The 21,171-nt window shown below is 32.3% G+C and overlaps 1 protein-coding gene across 1 annotated transcript in view; it reads left to right on the plus strand.

Annotated features, from left to right (window-relative positions):
- Positions 1-21,171, plus strand: part of LOC143064106 (cubilin-like) — a 127,987-nt gene that overhangs the window by 12,059 nt on the left and 94,757 nt on the right. Inside the window, exons 3-9 of the mRNA XM_076236687.1 lie at positions 2,263-2,316; positions 2,907-3,032; positions 3,913-4,026; positions 12,377-12,427; positions 14,096-14,134; positions 14,434-14,535; positions 16,424-16,527. Coding sequence (XP_076092802.1) covers positions 2,263-2,316; positions 2,907-3,032; positions 3,913-4,026; positions 12,377-12,427; positions 14,096-14,134; positions 14,434-14,535; positions 16,424-16,527 — 590 coding nt within the window. The remainder of the gene's footprint in view (positions 1-2,262; positions 2,317-2,906; positions 3,033-3,912; positions 4,027-12,376; positions 12,428-14,095; positions 14,135-14,433; positions 14,536-16,423; positions 16,528-21,171) is intronic.

A 21,171-nucleotide genomic window follows, 5' to 3' on the forward strand; every position in this document is an offset into this window, starting at 1 on the left:
TAGATTATCCTGCACAAAGTGTGTGCTTTGATTTTTGATCCGTCAAAAAACATGGCTGCCGTTACTTAAAATAGAACATAGGGGTCAAATGCAGTTTTTGGCTTATATCTCAAAAACGAAAGCATTAAGAGCAAATCTGACATGGGGTAAAAATGTTCATTAGGTCAAGATCTATCAGCCCTGAAATTTTCAGATGAATCAAACATCCAATTGTTGGGTTGCTGCCACTTAATTGGTAATTTTAAGGAAATTTTGCAGTTTTTGGTCATTATCTTGAATATTATTATAGATAAAGATAAACTGTAAACAGCAAAAAAGATCAGCAAAGTAAGATCTACAAATAGGTTAATATGACCAAAATTGTCAATTGACCCCTTAAGGGGTTATTGTCCTTTAATGACAATTTTTCACAATTTGTTCATCATATTTGCTAACTTTAAAAAATCTTCTCCTCTGAAACTACTGAATGGATTTGGTTAAAACTTAGCATGGTTGTTCCTTAGATTATCCTGCACAAAGTGTGTGCTTTGATTTTTGATCCGTCAAAAAACATGGCCGCCGTTACTTAAAATAGAATATAGGGGTCAAATGCAGTTTTTGGCTTATATCTCAAAAACGAAAGCATTAAGAGCAAATCTGACATGGAGTAAAAATGTTCATTAGGTCAATATCTATCAGCCCTGAAATTTTCAGATGAATCAAACATCCAATTGTTGGGTTGCTGCCACTTAATTGGTAATTTTAAGGAAATTTTGCAGTTTTTGGTCATTATCTTGAATATTATTATAGATAAAGATAAACTGTAAACAGCAAATATGATCAGCAAAGTAAGATCTACAAATAAGTCAATTTGACCAAAATTGTCAATTGACCTCTTTAGGAGTTATTGCCCTTTAAAGACTTTTTTCACAATTTGTTCATCATGTTGACTTACTTTAAAAAATCTTCTCTTATGAAACTGCTGTATCAATTTCAGCCAAACTTAGGCTAAATGAGTTTCAGAGTTTCAGAGTTTCAGAGTATCTAGTATAAATTTTATATTTCATTTCCTTGTATGTCAAGAAACATAGCTCCTATGGCTAAAATAGAACATAGGAGAAAATGATTTTTTTTTGCTTTTGAAGAAAATAGGACGATTCAAAGAACATTTAAATAAATTGAAAAGCTCAAATAATCATTGATGAGAGATTAAACCAAAAAAATTCAGGTGAGCGATTCAGGCTCTTGAGAGCCTCTTGTTTTGTTTTATTTTCATAAAATATAGTTTAACATCTTTAAGGTCTATAAATATTAACAAAATCTACCGAATAACAATCACGTTATGACTATTAATATCTCATCCGGTAAACCATCTTGTCACTATCCGGCCAATCGTCCTGTCATTAATGCAACCCAAGGAATTTGCATACAAGATATAAAAATCGATTTTCTGAAGATTGCGTGTACTTAATTAATTATGGACGACTTAAACCTTATTATTGTATGCTGTTACACTAATTTAAGCAGTATAACACCTATAACACCATTAAAAATCTTTTTCTCGGGATATATCAGTTTGTTTTTGGGATATATATTACGTTTTTCTTGTATTTCTCAGGAAATCGTGGTACCCCTTTCACAGTTGTACAATGTTCTTGTAATGCACATCACATCTTGTTCGAATACTGGATGTGCCAATGTAGTGAGTAACTGCAGTGAGTTGGGGATGTAGAAATTTCATAAAAGCCAGCCAGCTCCAGCCATGTTGTAGTGATTTCCAAAATTATATGTTACCAGAGAGCATGATTCTACATACAAAATTATCTTTGTCTCGACAGAGATTTGAACCTGGGACATCAAGGTAGCATGTATACCGAATGAGCTTAAGATGTGCGCTATGACTCTTTCTAGGCTAAATGGCTAACGGCTTACTCAGTATCTACCACTTGTACTAAGGGAAACAATCCCATCACAAATCAATCAAATTTTGTTAAAGAAAAAGTGTGTCTGGGGGGGTATATTTTTACTAGCTTGCTTGTCTTGTTAATCTTTTTTATGTTTTAATACACTTATCAAATATGCAAATATAAAGATTTACAAAAAAATAATAATGAAATAAAATAATAAAATGGGGTATGATTTTCTATGATGCCAAAGTCCATACCTCATACATGTCATAACTAGCTGTAAAAGGCCCTTACATAACAAAATGTAAACAAATTCTAATGAGAAAACCAACAGCCTTATTTATGATGAAAATAACTGTTTTATCTGTATTGTTAGGTTAAAGATAATAGACAAAGAATTGAGGAGTTGAGGACAGTTTCAACTACTGCAGTATGTATATGTATATATTATATCAGTTGATTGTAGATATTGTTAAGGCACCATTAGTTTGGATTAATTTTAAAGAATACATATTAATTAATCAATGATAGATGTATTATAATTTTTTTTTTTTTTATATCAAACGAAGAAATTTATGAAGTCAAATTATAGGATTTTATATGTACATTGTATACTTAAAAGATTTGGAATCATTGGTTCACATCAATGAGACAACATCCCAACATCAATTGTAAGATAATCTTAATTATAAGGTCAATGCACATGCACAGTTTCCAAAATTGTTGATTATAAATGATGCATTTACTATAGAAATTATAACAAAAACAATGAAGTAGAATAATTCCATGTTTCTGAAAATTTAGCCCAAATATTTTATGTGCAATGTTAATAAACCACAAATTATTTGAGATACTATGAAAGCCTTTCTGATGTTTTGTATGAGCATCTTCATTTCCTGAGCTGTTTGTCTGAAAACTAAAAGGCTGTACAAACAATTTTGAATAGACCTTTCAAGACCATTATAATTATTTTAATTTTCTTTTTTACAAAATGAATGTTATATTATTTGTACTTACTAGACACCTTCTAATTTGGCCTCAAGATTAACTGAGGTAGAGCAGAGACTTAACAGCCTACAACCTACTGGACAAGTTCTATCTCAATTGACTGATTTAACCAGGAGGATCACCAACATAGAATCTGTGGTTTGTATGGATACAGTTTATAAATTTACATCTGAATACAAAAGAATTTTTTTTGCAAGAGGCATTATCTACAAAAATGTTTTTAGGGTAAAATTTGTGTGGTCTTGACACAAAATTATACAAGTCATTGTGAGTTTAAAAGATTTTTGCAGAAAAAAAATAGATGCAACAATAATTAACCCTGGTTTTACTACTAGAAAATTTAAACTTGATAACTGTGTACTGAGATATGAACTTCTTTGGAGTTTGCTGCTATTTATAATTTGCCAATAAATCAAGTAAAACCACATTCATATTCAGTCACGTCTCAGTCATTACAGCTGAACGGACGTGCTGGGCCAGACCTTCATTTCACTACCTCACAGCTTTGGTCCTGATAATGCTTCCTGTCATCTTGAGCATTACGTCCAAGACTCATCTACCAGTACTCCATCATCGAGGTTAGCGGGCTGCCAAGCTGACCAAACTGGCCCTGAAAGCAGCCGTTGTGAAGAAATAACATCAAAATAGTAAACATACCAAACCAAAACATCTCATAAAACCAAGATGGCGACCTTCAAAATGGCAACCACCACCTGTTGCTGACCGATGGCACAAAATTATTTAAACGCTCACCAAACGCCTTCGGGCACAGGGCCGACCGTGCGAGGGCTGTATAGCCAGTCAAGGTCGTTAAAAACTTCCATTTGTTGGAAGTATAACCGCTTTCATTTAATTGCTGTAGAGACAAAGATGCACTTGCTTTGCATCAGGCTTCAATGTTTTATGTCATTAGAAAAAATGAATTTAATAACCATAATTACATGAATTATTTTATAATGTGATGCCCCAAAATACTCAGTTCTAATGTTAAATACATGTAATCTATTTTTTGTTACAGCAACAAGCTTTGAACAACAGATTAAATCAAATGGAACAGAGTCTAGGTAGTTCAGGCCAAATACAGACAAGTATATCAAGATTAAATACAAGGTTTACTAGCTTGCGTAATACGGTATGTTATGACAATTATGTTTTTACTGTGCTCCAGATAAATTTCCAGGTCAAATTAGAATTTATTATCTTATTCTTGAAATGAACTGTTAAATCTACAGGCCCGGAGCTCAATTTTTGAAATTTTTTAGTTAGATTCTGTTGGCCTGTAGATATGATTTTTACAGGCCCGAGAGCAATTTTACAAGCCTGGGCTGCCAGGGCTGCCATTCAGCGTGAAGACTGTGATTTCCGTTAATATACGATAATTTCACATGTGAAATAAACTCAATTATTTTCGATACTTGAATTTTGTCATATAACAATAGGTGTTTTCGAGACAAAACAAATTGTGAATGCATGCAGCATAGAAAAAGATATAGTTCCTTACATTTTCTACTTATGGCTAAATGATATATAAATATGAATTTCAAGCAAAGGTCAAAATCTAGAACGTCCAATTAACCTATGACCTTGACATCAATTTCAAGGTCATAAACCAAGGATCCCAAATTAAAAGACCCTAGGTCTGTATTATGTATGGTTCATGAGTAATATCACTTTACGCATAATTCTAAATATAACAGGGGCAAAAATCCCATTTATTCTCTTCGCACCCTTCCAATCAAAATTTATAAGTTACGACATGTCGCAACTAACAATTTAGTAAAAATAATTTGTTGAAATCTTATAAGGTTAATGAAAAAGAGTGAAAATAAGCAAAAATCAAAATTTAGAATTTGACCTTGACCTTTGACCTTGACCTAATTTTCATTTTTTTGGACCAAGGATCTTAAATCAAAAGACCCTAAGCCTTTACTTTATAATGATAATGAGTTATATTACCATACAACTAATTTAAGATATAAAAGGGGGAAAAGTCGCATCAAATGTTTACGTACCCTTTTAACTAAAATTTACGTGTTACGCCATGTCGTAACACACATTTTGTGAAAATATTTTGTCGATATCTTATAGGATTTCTGAAAATAAGAGATAACAAGCCAAAATCATATTTTTGAACATGACCTTGACCTTTGACCTTGACCTCATTTTCATTTTTTTGGACCAAGGACCTCAAATCAAAAGACCCTAGGCCTCTATCACTAATGGGTTTCCAGTAACAAATTTATTTCATTTATTTCATTACAAAAGGGGAAATAACTCTCATATGGAGTCTTCGTAAAGCTTCTGTGAAAATAAAACGTAACATCCTGAGGATATAACGAGCAATTTGGAAAAATAAATTTGTCGCTTTCTTTTACGGTTGCGGAGGAGATCTGATAACAAGAAAAACAGTGTTTGGGGAGATAACTCTTACAAAGAAAAGTGTTCGGTTAAACAGGGTCAGTTTCAAAAGCGTATAGACTGAATGATATCATATACAAAAAAACTAAGCGACATCTTTTGAAACATTTTTACACCGCAAGAAAAAAATTAGGCGGAAGAAAAAAAAATAATAATCAGAACAAATACAATAGGTCTTTCCACAAGAAAGGTGGAAAGACCTAAAAATTCAAGTATCGAAAAATATTTAACTCGAGACCAAACAACACTGACAATTAATAAATAACTTGTGCTCTACACACGGTCATGAATAAATGTGTTGTTTGGTCACTTGTTGAAATTTTTTCTGTATTTGAATTCTTCAAATCAGCAATTCTATAAAGAAATATATCATATGATATGTGACAGCTCTAATGTCACTTTGAAATCACAATCTCAGAAACTCTGTATTGATTGCTAGGTCAACATATCTTATTATACGACAGCAAAAAATTTTGCGGTCGTATATTGGTATCACGTCGTTGTCGTCAGTGTTGTACGAAGACGGATGGTTTCCGGATAATAACTTTAGTATAGGTGAACAGAAATCAATAAAATTTTAACACTATGTTAATAATCACAAAAGGAAGCTTGGGATTGATTTTGAGGGTTATGATCCCTAAGGTTTAGGAATTAGGGGCCCTTTAAAATAGCATTTCAATTGTTCTGAAATTGTACCACAATGTTTAATACCATAAGTAGAAGGTTGAGATATATTTTAAGGGTTATGCTAGGAATAAAGGGCCAAAAAGGGGCCAAAAACAAGCATTTTTGTAGTTTCAAGTCAATAAATTGGAGTTATCTTTATTTTTCAGAATGGTTGTTGAATCATCTAAAACCAATGCTTTAGGGTGCTATAAACAGTTTCGTACAAAAAACTAGGGGTTATTCCCCAACTAAAAATAGACATGGAGGGAAGTCCCTTTTTATCAACATAATTGGTGAAAAAGTATCATGTTTTTTGTATTTGGTTGTAAAGATATGTTAATTAACTTCAATAAAAACAGGCTGAATGATTAAAATAATTTAAAAAATTAGATTTAATATTCATGTTTTGAGGGGAGACAACACTGTAAACAGTCTGTTTTTTTGGCAGTGAAAATTCAAAACTTATTTGCAGCCACTGTAGCTCTTTTTGGAGCAGGCGAACATACCCTGAAGCATGAATTTTTTGAAAGACCAGGTAAAAATCTATGAAATTCATACAATTTTGATTTTGAAAAATGTGCAGGTATCGTGTCTTCAGGGGTGTGCACATGACCTGATTTCAGGTTTTTTAAGCTTAAATTAGGCAATGTTTTTCCCAGTGTCTCTGGATAAAACTTTTTTATACTATTAAAAGTACACTTTTTTTTTATTCCATTATAAACTAGAGAACATTCTGATTCCAATGATATCTAGTTTTATACAGGTATCTTTATTAATCAGTCCACCACTAAGGGTCACTTATACATGGTCCCTCAAAATATGACGTCATAGAAAAAAACTGTTGATTGCACCCTTAAGGGACAAATATAAAATATAGTGATGTTTTAGCATAGAAATGTGTTTGCGAATGGAGTAAAATAATTCTGAAAAATATTGTACGGCATGTATACATTAATTTAAAAGCATCAGTTTGGTATATTTAATGCAAATATTACAGATTTGTACATAGCAACCAGATTTAAGAAAACCAGACTCTGTGCGAATATTGAAGTTTTTTAATTTTTTGCGACGTCATGATATTTTTATTCAATCTCTCATATATTGTGAACCAAAAGTTGCATATGAAAAGTGTAGATTTTTTCTGCTTTGACCTTTACTCCTGATCAGTGTAACATAAAGTTTTATTCATTATAATATATATTTGGTACTTTTTATAGTCAAAAAGGTACACATGCCATTCCTAAGAAAAACACTATTTCAATATTTTCTCAACTCAGCTATAACTTAGTTCATGTAATACTAGGGACAAAATCTATTTAAAGTAACTTTATTCATGCCTATTTCATAGTTTTTATTCTATTTATTCAAAAGAAACCCTATTTTATGATTTATTTTCTTTGTAAAACTGATGAAAATCTGATACAGGAAATGTTTGGGATTTGCCAGTTAAACTGTTTGCCACTGGCCAATATGCCACTACTGCGCGACATAAAAAAAGAGCTGTAGTTTCACTATTTGTGGTCACAATCCTTAAAGTAAGACATCATTTTAATCGGTATAGTGTACAGATTCAGAAAACTGAAAATTTTTTATATATCGCATACAAGGTTTTGCTTAAGGGTGCTATAAACAGTTTCGTATAAAAAAACTAGGGGTTATTCCCCAACTAAAAATAGACATGGAGGGAAGTCCCTTTTTATCAACATAATTGGTGAAAAAGTATCATGTTTTTTGTATTTGGTTGTAAAGATATGTTAATTAACTTCAATTAAAACAGGTTGAATGATTAAAATAATTTAAAAAATTAGATTAAATATTCATGTTTTGAGGGGAGACAACACTGTAAACAGTCTGTTTTTTTGGCAGTGAAAATTCAAAACTTATTTGCAGCCACTGTAGCTCTTTTCGGAGCAGGCGAACGTACCCTGAAGCATGAATTTTTTGAAAGACCAGGTAAAAATCTATGAAATTCATACAACTTTGATTTTGAAAAATGTGCAGGTATCATGTCTTCAGGGGTGTGCACATGACCTGATTTCAGGTTTTTTAAGCTTAAATTAGGCAATGTTTTTCCCAGTTTCTCTGGATAAAACTTTTTTATACTATTAAAAGTACACTTTTTTTTTATTCCATTATAAACTAGAGAACATTCTGATTCCAGTGATATCTAGTTTTATACAGGTATCTTTATTAATCAGTCCACCACTAAGGGTCACTTATACATGGTCCCTCAAAATATGACGTCGTAGAAAAAAACTGTTGATTGCACCCTTATACAATATTCATTGAAAATTGGAGTTATCTTTCTTTGTCCAGAATAGAAGTTGAATCAACTTAAATCAATGCTATATACAATATACAATGCAATATTCACTTTACTACCAACTGATAAATTAAAGCAATCTTTACCATTCAGCGATTACAAGCACTTTGATTACCATTCTAGGGTTATGCCCCTTTACAAGTGGAAAAATTGAAGAATTTTTTAGTTTCTGTTCTCTTAACTTTAGTTTGTCTCAACTAAATTAAATGAAATGTGTATATAATGCTTATTACCTCTAAACTCAGTTTAAGTTCAATTTTTGACAGTTTCACTTTTACAGTTCTTGAGTTTTGTCCCTTGATAGCATTATATGCTAGTAGGGGCATCATCTGTGTCCAAAAGGACACATTCCCCATTTTTTTTTTTTAGAAGTTACTATTAATTAATATTAATTTTAACCATGACTGTATGACATTTTATATTTTAATATTTTATGATGTATTTAAATGAGTAGTTATTGTTGCAAACTCCATTAGAAATTTGAATTGAGATCATTTTTGGAAAAAGGGAAAGGGGGAAGTTAAAAAATAATTTGGGTGGGGGTCAATTTTTTTTTCTCATTTTAGATTTCAGAATTTAAAAAAAAAGTTCTTCTAATATTTTTTCTTTGAGAGGATTAATATTCAACAGCATAGTAAATTGCTCAAAAGCAAAAAAAAAAAAATTAAGTTCATTAGACCACATTCATTCTGTGTCAGAAACCTATACTGTGTCAACTATTTAAACACAATCCAAATTCAGAGCTGTATCCAGCTTGAATGTTGTGTCCATACTTGCTCCAACCATTCAGGGTTCGACCTCTGCAGTTGTATAAAGCTGCGCCCTGCAGAGCATCTGGTTATCACTTTTATGCATTTTTAACCGGATTTTTGTGACAAAAATGTCGGTTATTGATTTGGGGATGTACGGCGGGCGGGCGGTCGGGCGGGCGGTCGGTCGGGCGGGCGGTCGGGCGGGCGGGCGGCAATCAAATGTTGTCCGTGCATTAACTCGTGAACCGTTCAACCAAAGCTTTTAAAATTTTAATATGTTGTTACTGACAACTAAATGAAGGTCAAGTTCAATAATGGCGATTTTGACTTTTACCGTTCAGGAGTTATGGTTCTTGAAAGATTGAAAAATGGAGTTTCCAGTCGTTTTCGTGCATTTACGCATGAACTGTTCTACCTAAGCTTCCCAAATTTTAATATGTTGTTACTGATGACAAAATGGAGGTCAAGTTCAATAATGGCGATTTTGACTTTTACCGTTCAGGAGTTATGGTTCTTGAAAGATTGAAAAATGGAGTTTCCAGTCGTGTCCGTGCATTTACGCATGAACTGTTCTACCTAAGCTTCCCAAATTTTAACATGTTGTTACTGATGACAAAATGGAGGTCAAGTTCAATAATGACGATTTTGACTTTAACCGTTCAGGAGTTATGGTTCTTGAAAGATTGAAAAATGGTGTTTCCAGTCGTGTCCATGCATTTACGCATGAACTGTTTTACCAAAGCTTCCCAAATTTTAATATGTTGTTACTGATGACAAAATAGAAGTCAAGTTCAATAATGACGATTTTGACTTTTACCGTTCAGGAGTTATGGTTCTTGAAAGATTGAAAAATGGTGTTTCCAGTCGTGTCCGTGCATTTTCTCATGAACCATTCAACCAAAGCTTTTGAAATTTTTATATGTTGTTACTGATGGCAAATTAGAGGTCAAGTTCAATAATGATGATTTTGACTTTTACCGTTCAGGAGTTGTGGTTCTTGAAAGATTGTGAAATGGCGTTTCCATTCACGTTGTTGCATTTACTCATGAACCATTCAATCTAAGCTTTTCAAATTTTAAGATGTTGATACTGATGACAAAATGGAGGTCAAATTTGATATTGACGATTTTCACTTTCACCATTCATCAGTAATGGTTCTTGTGATATTGCCAGGACACAAATAAATATTAATAAATCCGGTTTGCTGTCGTTGTGACAGCCTCTTGTTTAAACTTTTAAAGACAGAACTATTGAGTTACATAAACATATTGTTAAGAAAGCCTTTTGTAATATGACATGCACAAATGCACTTTATTATTGCTCAAATCTTCATTGTTATCCTTGTTGTTAAGCATTATCAAATTTTTTGCATGTAATGCATTGTATAAAGCATAATGAATGTACAACGTCAACTCTGCATGCATGCATATACATATTAGATATACTTCTGATACTTTGTATTTGCTTAACATTTGAGAAGATACAAGTAGTTATCAAAGGTACCAGGCTTATAATTTGATTCGCCAGACACTCGTTTGTCTACATAAGACGCATCTCAACAGAGTTTGGGAGTTATTTTTTCTTTGTGGTTGTTGAATAAAATGCTATTTCTCACTATTACATCTATTGGAAAATACCAAAATTATGAAAAATCATTTGCAAAATTTTGATGTGAAATCATTCCGACCACCACTTTTTCGCAAACTCTGCAAGAATCTTCGGCAGTGATACCCAATCAAGTAGAGAGTGAGCATTTACCAGACAGAATAATATAACTTGACCAAATATATATCAACATTTTTAACCATTTGACAAATAGTCTCGCATCAATATTTTGCTACCAAAGGGTGTAAAAATAGTTTCTCAACCAAAATTGGCCAAAAGATCCTTTAAGTTAGTATAGTGCAATTGTAATACCCTCCTCTAAATCAAATAAACAGGAAACTGATATTAAAATAAAAATTAACAATTTTTTCCACAAAGTATTTTTATAAACATTTTTCAAAATGATCTTTTTTGTACAAATTTTTGTTCTCTTTTAACACAAGCATTGACTACCATTGCAGGGTTTTGATCTAGTTTGTTAATTTGATTATAAATAGGTTACTGTTACAACAACTGATATGTTGGTCCAATAAAATTTCACATGAGACAAATGGTCCATTTTCAAATTGATAAATTACTGGTCCAACAACCAACTTGCAATACCTTTACCAGTGTCTGAATAATCTTTCAGAATGACTGTTTAAGTTGAGCTGTATATATATGCTGTGTCTATACTGTCCAAATGCATATACTTTAAACAATCAAATGCAAAGTTAGTGAATTTCTCTTCTATATTTGTCTTTTGTATTGGGACTATTTCATTGTACATGTTTATAATGTTTTCCATGCTCTTCAAACCCACAAATTACCTTGTAATTTAATGGACTAAAATGTTAGTCATTGTTTTGGACATAAAGGTGATCAAAGGTGCAATCCAGAAATCACTTTATACGTAATTGATCATAATACATGTTTTCCTTATTCTCCTAAATTATAAATATAAATAGATTATAAAATGCCCTTTTCCATATTCGGGCCTTTGTATCATCCCGAGACCCCCATATCGTCGTCAATGCTTTAGCTGAGGGTCGATATGGGTCGAGGGATGAACTTGGGCAAGTATGGAAAAGACATGTTATAATCTTTTTATCACATATTTAAGTCTGCAGAAAAGAGAAAAAAGGTTAATTATAATAATTTAATAAAACATAACAGGTAAAATCTTAATAATTTTATCACAAAAGTGTTATTAAATATGCAATGACGTCAAGTCATTTGGAATCAGGACACAATAACCAAAAACCTCTTTTTGCCCTGGGCAATTTTGAGGTTATTACATATGCAAAACCTGACGTATTCGTAACAAATATGTGATAAAAATAGATATTTTATAATTTCTGTGCATGAGTTAGGAAATATTAGAAATATACTATATACTACACTGCGATATAATCTGAACGTTGATTTATATCATGCATATTAATTTTTATTGTGCATGTTAATTTGTATTGACACAGGTTGTTGACAGTCAGAATGAATCAGTAAGTGTAAACCAGTTTTGTGGGAGGAGCCTCAGAAATTTTGTTTTCACTGGAAGACTTGAATGAATGCATGACCATGCATCTTGTGTCATGTTAAAAAAAGAATCGTTCATTTCTTTTTTTCACTAAAGGCTAATTAGTTGCCCAATGTACCGGTAGTTGAATGCATGTCATGCATGGTCACACAACAATGATTTCATTGTTATTTTTAAACCATTTTATTATTGGTTATAATAGGTAAGAAGATATCATAGAGGAGGAAATAATACAAGAGGTGTCAGTAGAAGGGTAATTATTATGTAATCTCCAGTTTTATTGGTCAGTAGAAGGGTGATTATTATGTAATCTCCAGTTTTATTGGTCAGTCGAAGGGTAATTATTATGTAATCTCCAGTTTTATTGGTCAGTCGAAGGGTAATTATTATGTAATCTCCAGTTTTATTGGTCAGTCGAAGGGTAATTATTATTTAATCTCCAGTTTTATTGGTCAGTCGAAGGGTAATTATTATGTAATCTCCAGTTTTATTGGTCAGTCGAAGGGTAATCTCCAGTTTTATTGGTCAGTCAAAGGGTAATTATTATGTAATCTCCAGTTTTATTGGTCAGTAGAAGGGTGATTATTATGTAATCTCCAGTTTTATTGGTCAGTCAAAGGGTAATTATTATGTAATCTCCAGTTTTATTGGCATTTCATTCATTTACTGTGGATTCATTTATTTTCGTGGGTACCAATATTTGTGGATTAAGGAAAACTTTTATGTTCGTGGATATTTAATTTCGTGGTTTTGCCCAGGTTAGCATACCTGCCTTTAGTAAATTTGTCATTCGTTGAACATTTAATTTCGTGGTTCACCTGTACCTAAGAAGTCCACGAAAATTGGTATCACACAATAATAAATCCATAGTAGTACATTTTAAGATTAGTAAGTTCTGTCAATAAAGTTCATATTTGATAAATGTAGTCTAAATCAAACTCTATACTATTGATTCCAATATGATATGTTTCACAAATTTTGATTTAAGGTAAAACTGATGTTAAAGGTTGAGAATAGAAACTTATAAGTGTTATGCTAAGGGAGAAATTATTGATTTATATTAGATATGAAGGAATTTCCTTAACTTTGTAAACATCCTATATTTACTGTATTCTGTGTATTAAAAAAAGTTATTTTTTAATACTACCGTACATGCTACATGCACTATCAAAAGAGATGGATTGGAATATGAAATTAGTCTTCCACCTTAACATACCAAGCTAATCATACATTAAGATACAATATGGATGTTACTCTTGACCTCAGATGACCCCAATCTCAGATAATGTGCCAGTCTGTGGATTCATTGTTATTCGAAGGATACCAAATTTTGTGGATTCATTGTTATTCGTAATTCCAGATTTTGTGGATTTCATGGATAAATGGGTACCACGGATGAAAATTTTAAGGAAGAGCTTGTATGCAGATTTTTGCAAAAAAATGAATTAAAATATCCATGAAGTTCAGATTTTTCCAGGTGCATGAAAATTGTTGCCCATGAAAATTGCTACCCACGATAATTAATTAATAGAAAGTCAAATAGTTTTGTCAAGTCCTTTTGAATTTCAACTAATAGAGAGATATAGTTACCAATATGTAAAAGTGCATATCACAATTAAGGATGTCTTTCTGGAATTTTTTTGTTATTTTTTTAAATTTACTGAGAAACAGTCTTAGTTATGTAATAATCTGATTTTGTTCAGTACTTAGAAATTAAATGATATGATGTCAATTGTATATGTAGAATTTCCCAATATTAAAGCTATTTTTAAAAATAGACAGTACAAATTCTGAACTTAAAAAAAAAATTAACTCCAGCACATCAAAACTACGGTATATATTATAAGTTGTGGATATTAATTCACTGTTATATTATAGACAAATTAACATGTACCACAAAATACACATTGTTTAATTTCAGATCAGAAGACTAGAAAGGCGAGTAAATCAGCTTAGAAGTGTGAGTAGCTATGAAATCTTGTGAAGTTAAACAACAAAATAAGGATTTTTTATGATATTATACAGAAACTATTGTTACCAATGTTTTTGCTTTGGTCCTTTTGTAGTTCCTTTTCAATTGCAGGTTTAAAAACAACTAAATCAAATACTTATATGACAATATTGCGTATTAAATCTATGAAATTATAGGTTCCAGGTGACAAGAAAAGTCTGCTTAAGCCTTCTTCCTGTACTTTCTTTTAACATTGTAGTTCGTTAATAATTGTAGACTGAATGCCACCATTATGATGTTTATTTCAGTTACTCACAGCTGATGAGTGCAGCAGTAATCCATGTAGGAATGGTGGAACCTGTATAGATAGATATAATGGATTTACGTGCAAATGTCCAAATGCATGGCAGGTATGACAGATAGTAGTGTTAGTGTGTCTAGATATATATGTCAAGGGACAAATTTACATAAATCTCAAATTGGAAGTCGGACCAGAAATCTGAAAGGTCCAGAACCTCGGACCACAGCTAATTAAAACCTGGCTTATGTTATGATGTTTCCATCTGTCATATGTCCATTGTCCTCATTTTCATGATTCAGTGACTATTTGGAAAAAAAAAGCTAAGATTTTTTTATAATGTTAATTTCTTTATTATAAGTAATAAGATAACTATATTTAGTTTGTGTGTACCTTGCAATGTCCTCATGCCCGCAGCCCATCGGACAGTTTTTATCTGACCTCGACCTCATTTCATGGATGTAAACAAGGTTAAGTTTTCGTGGTCAAGTCCATATATCAGATACTTTGAGCAATAGGTTTACTGTATCTGGTGTATGGAATGATTGTAAGGAGTACATGTCAAACTGGCAGGTGTCATCTGACCTTGACCTCATTTTTATGGTTTAGTTGTCAAAGTTAAGTGTTTGTGTTTTTTTTTTTGTTTTTTTTTATAATACTGTATACAATTGTCATAGGTCAACAATATTTGATGTATGGAAATATTTTATGATGTACATGTCGGTCTCACAGGTTTTATTTGACCTTGACCTCATTTTCATGGTTCAGTGTTCAGTTTTTGTGTTTTTGATCTGTTTTTCTTATACTATAAGCAATAGGTCAACTATAAATTTTCTATGGAAGGATTATAAGGTGTATATATGTCTGTCTGGCAGGCACCTCTGACCTTGACCTCATTTTCATGGTTCATTGGTCAATGTTAAGTTTTCATAGTTAAGTTTGTTTTTTAGATACTATTAGCAATAGGTCAACTATATTTAATGCATGGATTGATTATAAGGTGTACAAGTCTGGTCAGCATGGTTAATCTGACTTTGACCTCATTTTTATGGTTCATTGATCAATGTTTAGTTTTTCATGGTTAAGTCTGTTTCTTAGAAACTATTATAAGCAATTGGTCAACTATATTTGGTGAATTGGAGTATTGTAAGGTGTACATGTATTTCCCATTTGGTTTATCTGACCTTTACCACATTTTCTTGGTTCTTGTTAAGTTTATATGATACTTGTAGTAAAGATTTATATGTAAGAGTATCAACATAAAATCAATGGTCAGTAAAGAAGGTGAGACATTTCAGCATATGTACTCTTGTGTTCTATTAGAATCGAAATAATTCCTTCATGTCATGCTCTATGCGCTCAGTTTTAAATATTGACAAATATAATGCCTACCCATGTTAAACTGAGCATAGAGCATGATCGAAATGAAGGAACTATTTTTTAATTGAAATAACTTTGAACAAACTTTATTGATTGTAAAATTGTAAAATAAAAATACAGTAGTCTATAAATGTAAAAGGAAATTCAAAATGACATTTGAACAAGCTTGATTGTTCATGCATGACATTGTCAAAATGATGATGAACTTGTTGATTTTGAATGTAGTTTTTTCTATGAGCAATAACATGAAGAAAACGTGTTAAACTATTATGGGGTGTATCAGTTTACATTCTAACAAGCAAATAAAGTGAGGGTCTGCTTGCTGACTTCAGATACAACTGCAAATTATTAATTAACAATTCGATAATAAACATATTTTGACAAAGATTTTTTTTCTTCAAAATTTGATAAATGAAATGTACTATTTATTAAGAAAAACAGGACCTTTGTAAAAGATGAAATGAGGAAAACATCTTAAATGTCTGGCTTAAAGTAGTTAGAAACCCTTTTTAGTTTTTACCCTTAAATTTTGATTTAAGATGATCTTCAACACTGTCATTATATGCCAAGGATTAAAGATGAATATGTTGATCCTAATAGATTTATTGCTTTTATTCCAGGGAATAACTTGTGAACTTGATGTCAATGAGTGTGGTATTTATGCAGGAACAGATTTAGGCTGTCAGAATGGTGCCACATGTGTCAATTCTCAAGGAGGATTTAGGTAATATATTAATTTTATTTTTTAAGAATATTTGTAGAAAAAAGTAAAGGAGAATATTTAACATTTGAAAGAAAGTTAAAGGAAAGTTATAGCTGTGTAAAGTACTAGTGATAAAAGTGTCCATTTTTGCAATTTTTTTCAAGAAAGTTCTTGTCCAGTATTGATTTCTTGTAATATTATAACGCTGCCTCCCTGGTGTTAGAGTCGGACACCAGAGATAACAGGTTACAAATAAAAGGGATTTCTTTAACTGGTATGGTTTATATTACTATAAGATGTATGGCCCGACGTCTAATTGGAATACCGTCGAACCAACACACTTTACAGCTTCGTTAACCTAGTAGACTCTAGAGGTCTATCAATATAATTATTATTTATAAATAAAAGACAAAACATATAAAACTTGTGATCATTTATTTAACAATCTTAAAATGTCAGAGAGAATGGCTGTGAAGGCTCTAGCTGTTTCTGGTTTGGTTGGGTTCCTGGTATGGTTGGTCTAACTAATTAAATATATATATATACACACATATATATAACAATCCAGAGTATAACCACTCTGTAGATTCAGTCGACTAGTTTAAAAACTATCATTAGCATATAGCTCATTCAGGCGTACAAAGGGTCTCAATAAAAGAACACCTATAAAATTATGTAGCCTTAATTCAACAACATCTGTTTAAAATAACCATCTGTATATAAATACTAGTGGTTATTATCGTCACCAAGACATATATTTCTTTGACTAATTAAAACTATAGGTATAATTTACCCTCTACATATATTGTCACCAACTATTACCACCCAAACTGAGTCACCGAGATTTACTCCCAGCTTCTCCCAAATTCGTCTCCTTAATTTCCTCCTAATGTCTCCCTAATTGTCTCCTTAATTTCCTCCTAAAGTCTCCTAATTTCCTCCTAATGTCTCCCTAATTGTCTCCTTAATTTCCTCCTAAAGTCTCCTATTTTCCTCCTAATGTCTCCCTAATTGTCTCCTTAATTTCCTCCTAAAGTCTCCTATTTTCCTCCTAAAGTCTCCCTAATTGTCTCCTTAATTTCCTCCTAAAGTCTCCTAATTCCCTCCTAATGTCTCCCTAATTGTCTCCTTAATTTCCTCCTAAAGTCTCCTAATTTCCTCCTAATGTCTCCCTAATTGTCTCCTTAATTTCCTCCTAATGTCTCCCTAATTGTCTCCTTAATTTCCTCCTAATGTCTCCCTAATTCGTCTCCTAATTTCCTCCTAAATTCTCCGAGATTTCAAGTTTGGTGTTTCATAACATTCAATTCCAAACCACAACAATTACTGCTTTCCGTAGTTGATCATTTTAGTTTTATAAGAATGTCAGCCAATCACAGACCCTCTTACATAAGTCGGACCAATCAGCAACCATCTCTCTAATTAGGGAAATTCCCGAAATGGCAATTCAAAATGTAAACACTGGACATTTTATGTAAATAAAGATGTTTTCCAGCTTAAAATCATTAAGAACTAACCTATGTATTCATCATGAAGGTTATTAAACCAACAGGATAACTTAGGAACACATGAAAAAGGTTAATATCTCAAATATACAACAGAACTAAAGGTACCGGCACCCAGGGAACAAACTTTGTCACCGCGAGTAAATTCCTCTCATAACATCACTTGAAACACAATAGAATTAAATCAATTTTAGTGTAATCAGCGTATCGAATACACTCATATGCAAAGCATACCATCTCACAGACATCTCCGTATTATTATTTGTACTTAATAACACAGCATATTCAAAAAGGGGGGTTGACGGCATAATATTGCCCCCATCCTTCAGAATTTGGTCCCCAAATAGGTTAACTTGATTTGGTTCCCAGCAATAGGAACTAAAATTAGGTAATATTTGATAATATTCAACAAACATTTAAATAACATTTATCAGGCACATATATATAGTCAGTATATTTACAGTACTTTATGACTTTGATTTTTCAAAACAAAAATCTTATTCCAATTTGGCTGATATTTTACTATAACTAATAAACAGAGTATATAAATACAACTCAACTAAATATAGATATAATTTTCTATAACTAAAACACATAAAGGAGCTTATTCTTGACCAATAATACATGTATTTTACTATCAGGCTGTTTTTGTTTACTTCGTTTCACTCTGGTTTGAGGTTCTTTTATTCTGGTTTGTAAGCATAATGAAATGCTTTTCCAACAAAACCATTTTATCATTCAATGCTCCATAAACATTGACCAGTGATTAGGTCACTCGTGAGTTTATCTCTTTTGAGCACTAATGTCGTTCCTATCTGTTAATGATTTTTGTTTTTAACCCTTTTTGGTGTTAAATATACTTGTTGCTCTCTTAAAACTTTGAACCGGGCTTGCAAACATTGTACAAAGTTTCTCTTGCAGACCCGTTCTTGCCAAGCCTTGCTCTATAGACACTGACCAGTAATAAGGTCACTCGTGTGTCTATCTCTTTTGAGCAATCAAACACCACCTTCAGTACTATACGATCTGTGAAATATTTTAGGTGCACGCAGCCTTCTTAGGAAGGTGCTTCGTTGTGTACCTCTCGTTATTTACGGACCAACATGTACTCTATCTTTTCTGATCAACTCTCTCAAGAAACATACCTTCAGGTTTCATATTTTGACTGGCCAGGCCAAAACATCTACATTTCAGTACTTAACTGAGACAAGTCTTTCTAGCAACATATTTTATTTTAATTTTCTTTATTAAGAGTATAGATAACCATTATTTTCATAGGGCCTCTCACTAAGATTGCAATCATTTAAAAATCATCCTATCTGTGTGTTGAATAATCGCATAGCACCACATAACCAGAGTTTTAACCAAACTGTCAAATGACTTTCTATGTTTTAATATTAAAATTTCTGAAACTAAAATTACCAATATAGTGCAGTATTTTCACCCAAAATGTTCGTTAGTTTAAAACAAATCCCAACAGAATTGTATTTAGCGCTACCATTGACTGTGCCGTGAGTAATAGTTTATCTCTGTAGCATTAACTTCTACAATTTCCGCTTCGGAAATTTTACCTGAGACATCATCTCTCATTTTAAAACAAGGTATAACCTCCTCTTTATAACTAGTAAGCCATCCTTAGTGAAAGGATATCAACATAATATTTATACATAAAACCTATTCCACAAATAGCGACATCTTTTATGTCCGTCCAATAAAAAAGGATCATGTTTAAAATACATGAGTATTTAACTTTATTTCTAAATTTGCTTTTATTTATTAATTCTGAAGAGTTTGACAAAAATCTAATACATTGATTATATTTATGATTTTTGTTTTGTTTTATGGACAATGGTCTACAGTGTTTCAGTCTCGACTGTACGAACATTCCGACCTTTCTGTATATCAGCTATACGTAAAGCTTCAAGTCTAACAGCAATATTCTCTGCTCCATTTATTGAAGTTGGCCCAACCTCTCTCAATCGGAGGCGTATATCAGTCTCAGGAATTGCATCGATAAAATAATCGAGGGACAATGTGTCCATAACAAGAGCAGTAGTATCCGGGTAAGCCCTACGTGTAAGTTTCTTTATAGCTTGTGCCAGTTCTGGCAGTGTTTCATTTTTCATTCTTACCCTTGTTTGCAACTCAGCCCTAAAAATTTCTGACCTATTCATCGAACCGAACCGATTTTTCAGAGCATTAACCAAACACTCAAAATCGTGCCGTTCCCGATCAGTGATTTCATTTAATATAGCCCGAGCAATTCCAGATAAACTACTAGCCAAAAGTAAGGCCTTAGTCTTAGGGTCCCAATCATTTATTTCTGCCAATAAATCAAATTGTGTCAAATACTCCTCCAAATCATCCGAACCGTCATAGATTTGTGGTTTTATTTTGCATGAGATATCAGGTTTTGACTGTCTGATATCTGAAATATGACTGTTATTTTTATCAGTCTTACCGTGCCTGACTATGTGTTCCAGACTATTTGCTGTACTTTCAATTCCCCGTCCTAAAATTGGGGTTGACATACTTTTCATAGCTTGCCCTTCAAATTTTGCAAACATCTGGTTCATATCATTTGAAAAATCGGAAAAACATTTGTCCATCCGAAGTTTCATTTCTGCCCGTGCCTCTGCCATCATTCTCTCCGTTCTTTTAAAAATTTCACAACTTTGTGTCTCTAATAAACTCTCATGCATAGTTGCATCTGCTTCATCAACAATCTCATTGAGATGTGGGCCAAACGTAACAACATTTGAATCATCCATTCTTATTATAATTTTTGGTTTTATAATTAAATTATGTAATTGTACAAACAATAACAGACTCTATAAATGTATCCCACCGCTGCCACCAAATATAACGCTGCCTCCCTGGTGTTAGAGTCGGACACCAGAGATAACAGGTTACAAATAAAAGGGATTTCTTTAACTGGTATGGTTTATATTACTATAAGATGTATGGCCCGACGTCTAATTGGAATACCGTCGAACCAACACACTTTACAGCTTCGTTAACCTAGTAGACTCTAGAGGTCTATCAATATAATTATTATTTATAAATAAAAGACAAAACATATAAAACTTGTGATCATTTATTTAACAATCTTAAAATGTCAGAGAGAATGGCTGTGAAGGCTCTAGCTGTTTCTGGTTTG

This window comes from Mytilus galloprovincialis, chromosome 2 (assembly GCF_965363235.1).
Source record: "Mytilus galloprovincialis chromosome 2, xbMytGall1.hap1.1, whole genome shotgun sequence".
NCBI lineage: Eukaryota > Metazoa > Mollusca > Bivalvia > Mytilida > Mytilidae > Mytilus > Mytilus galloprovincialis.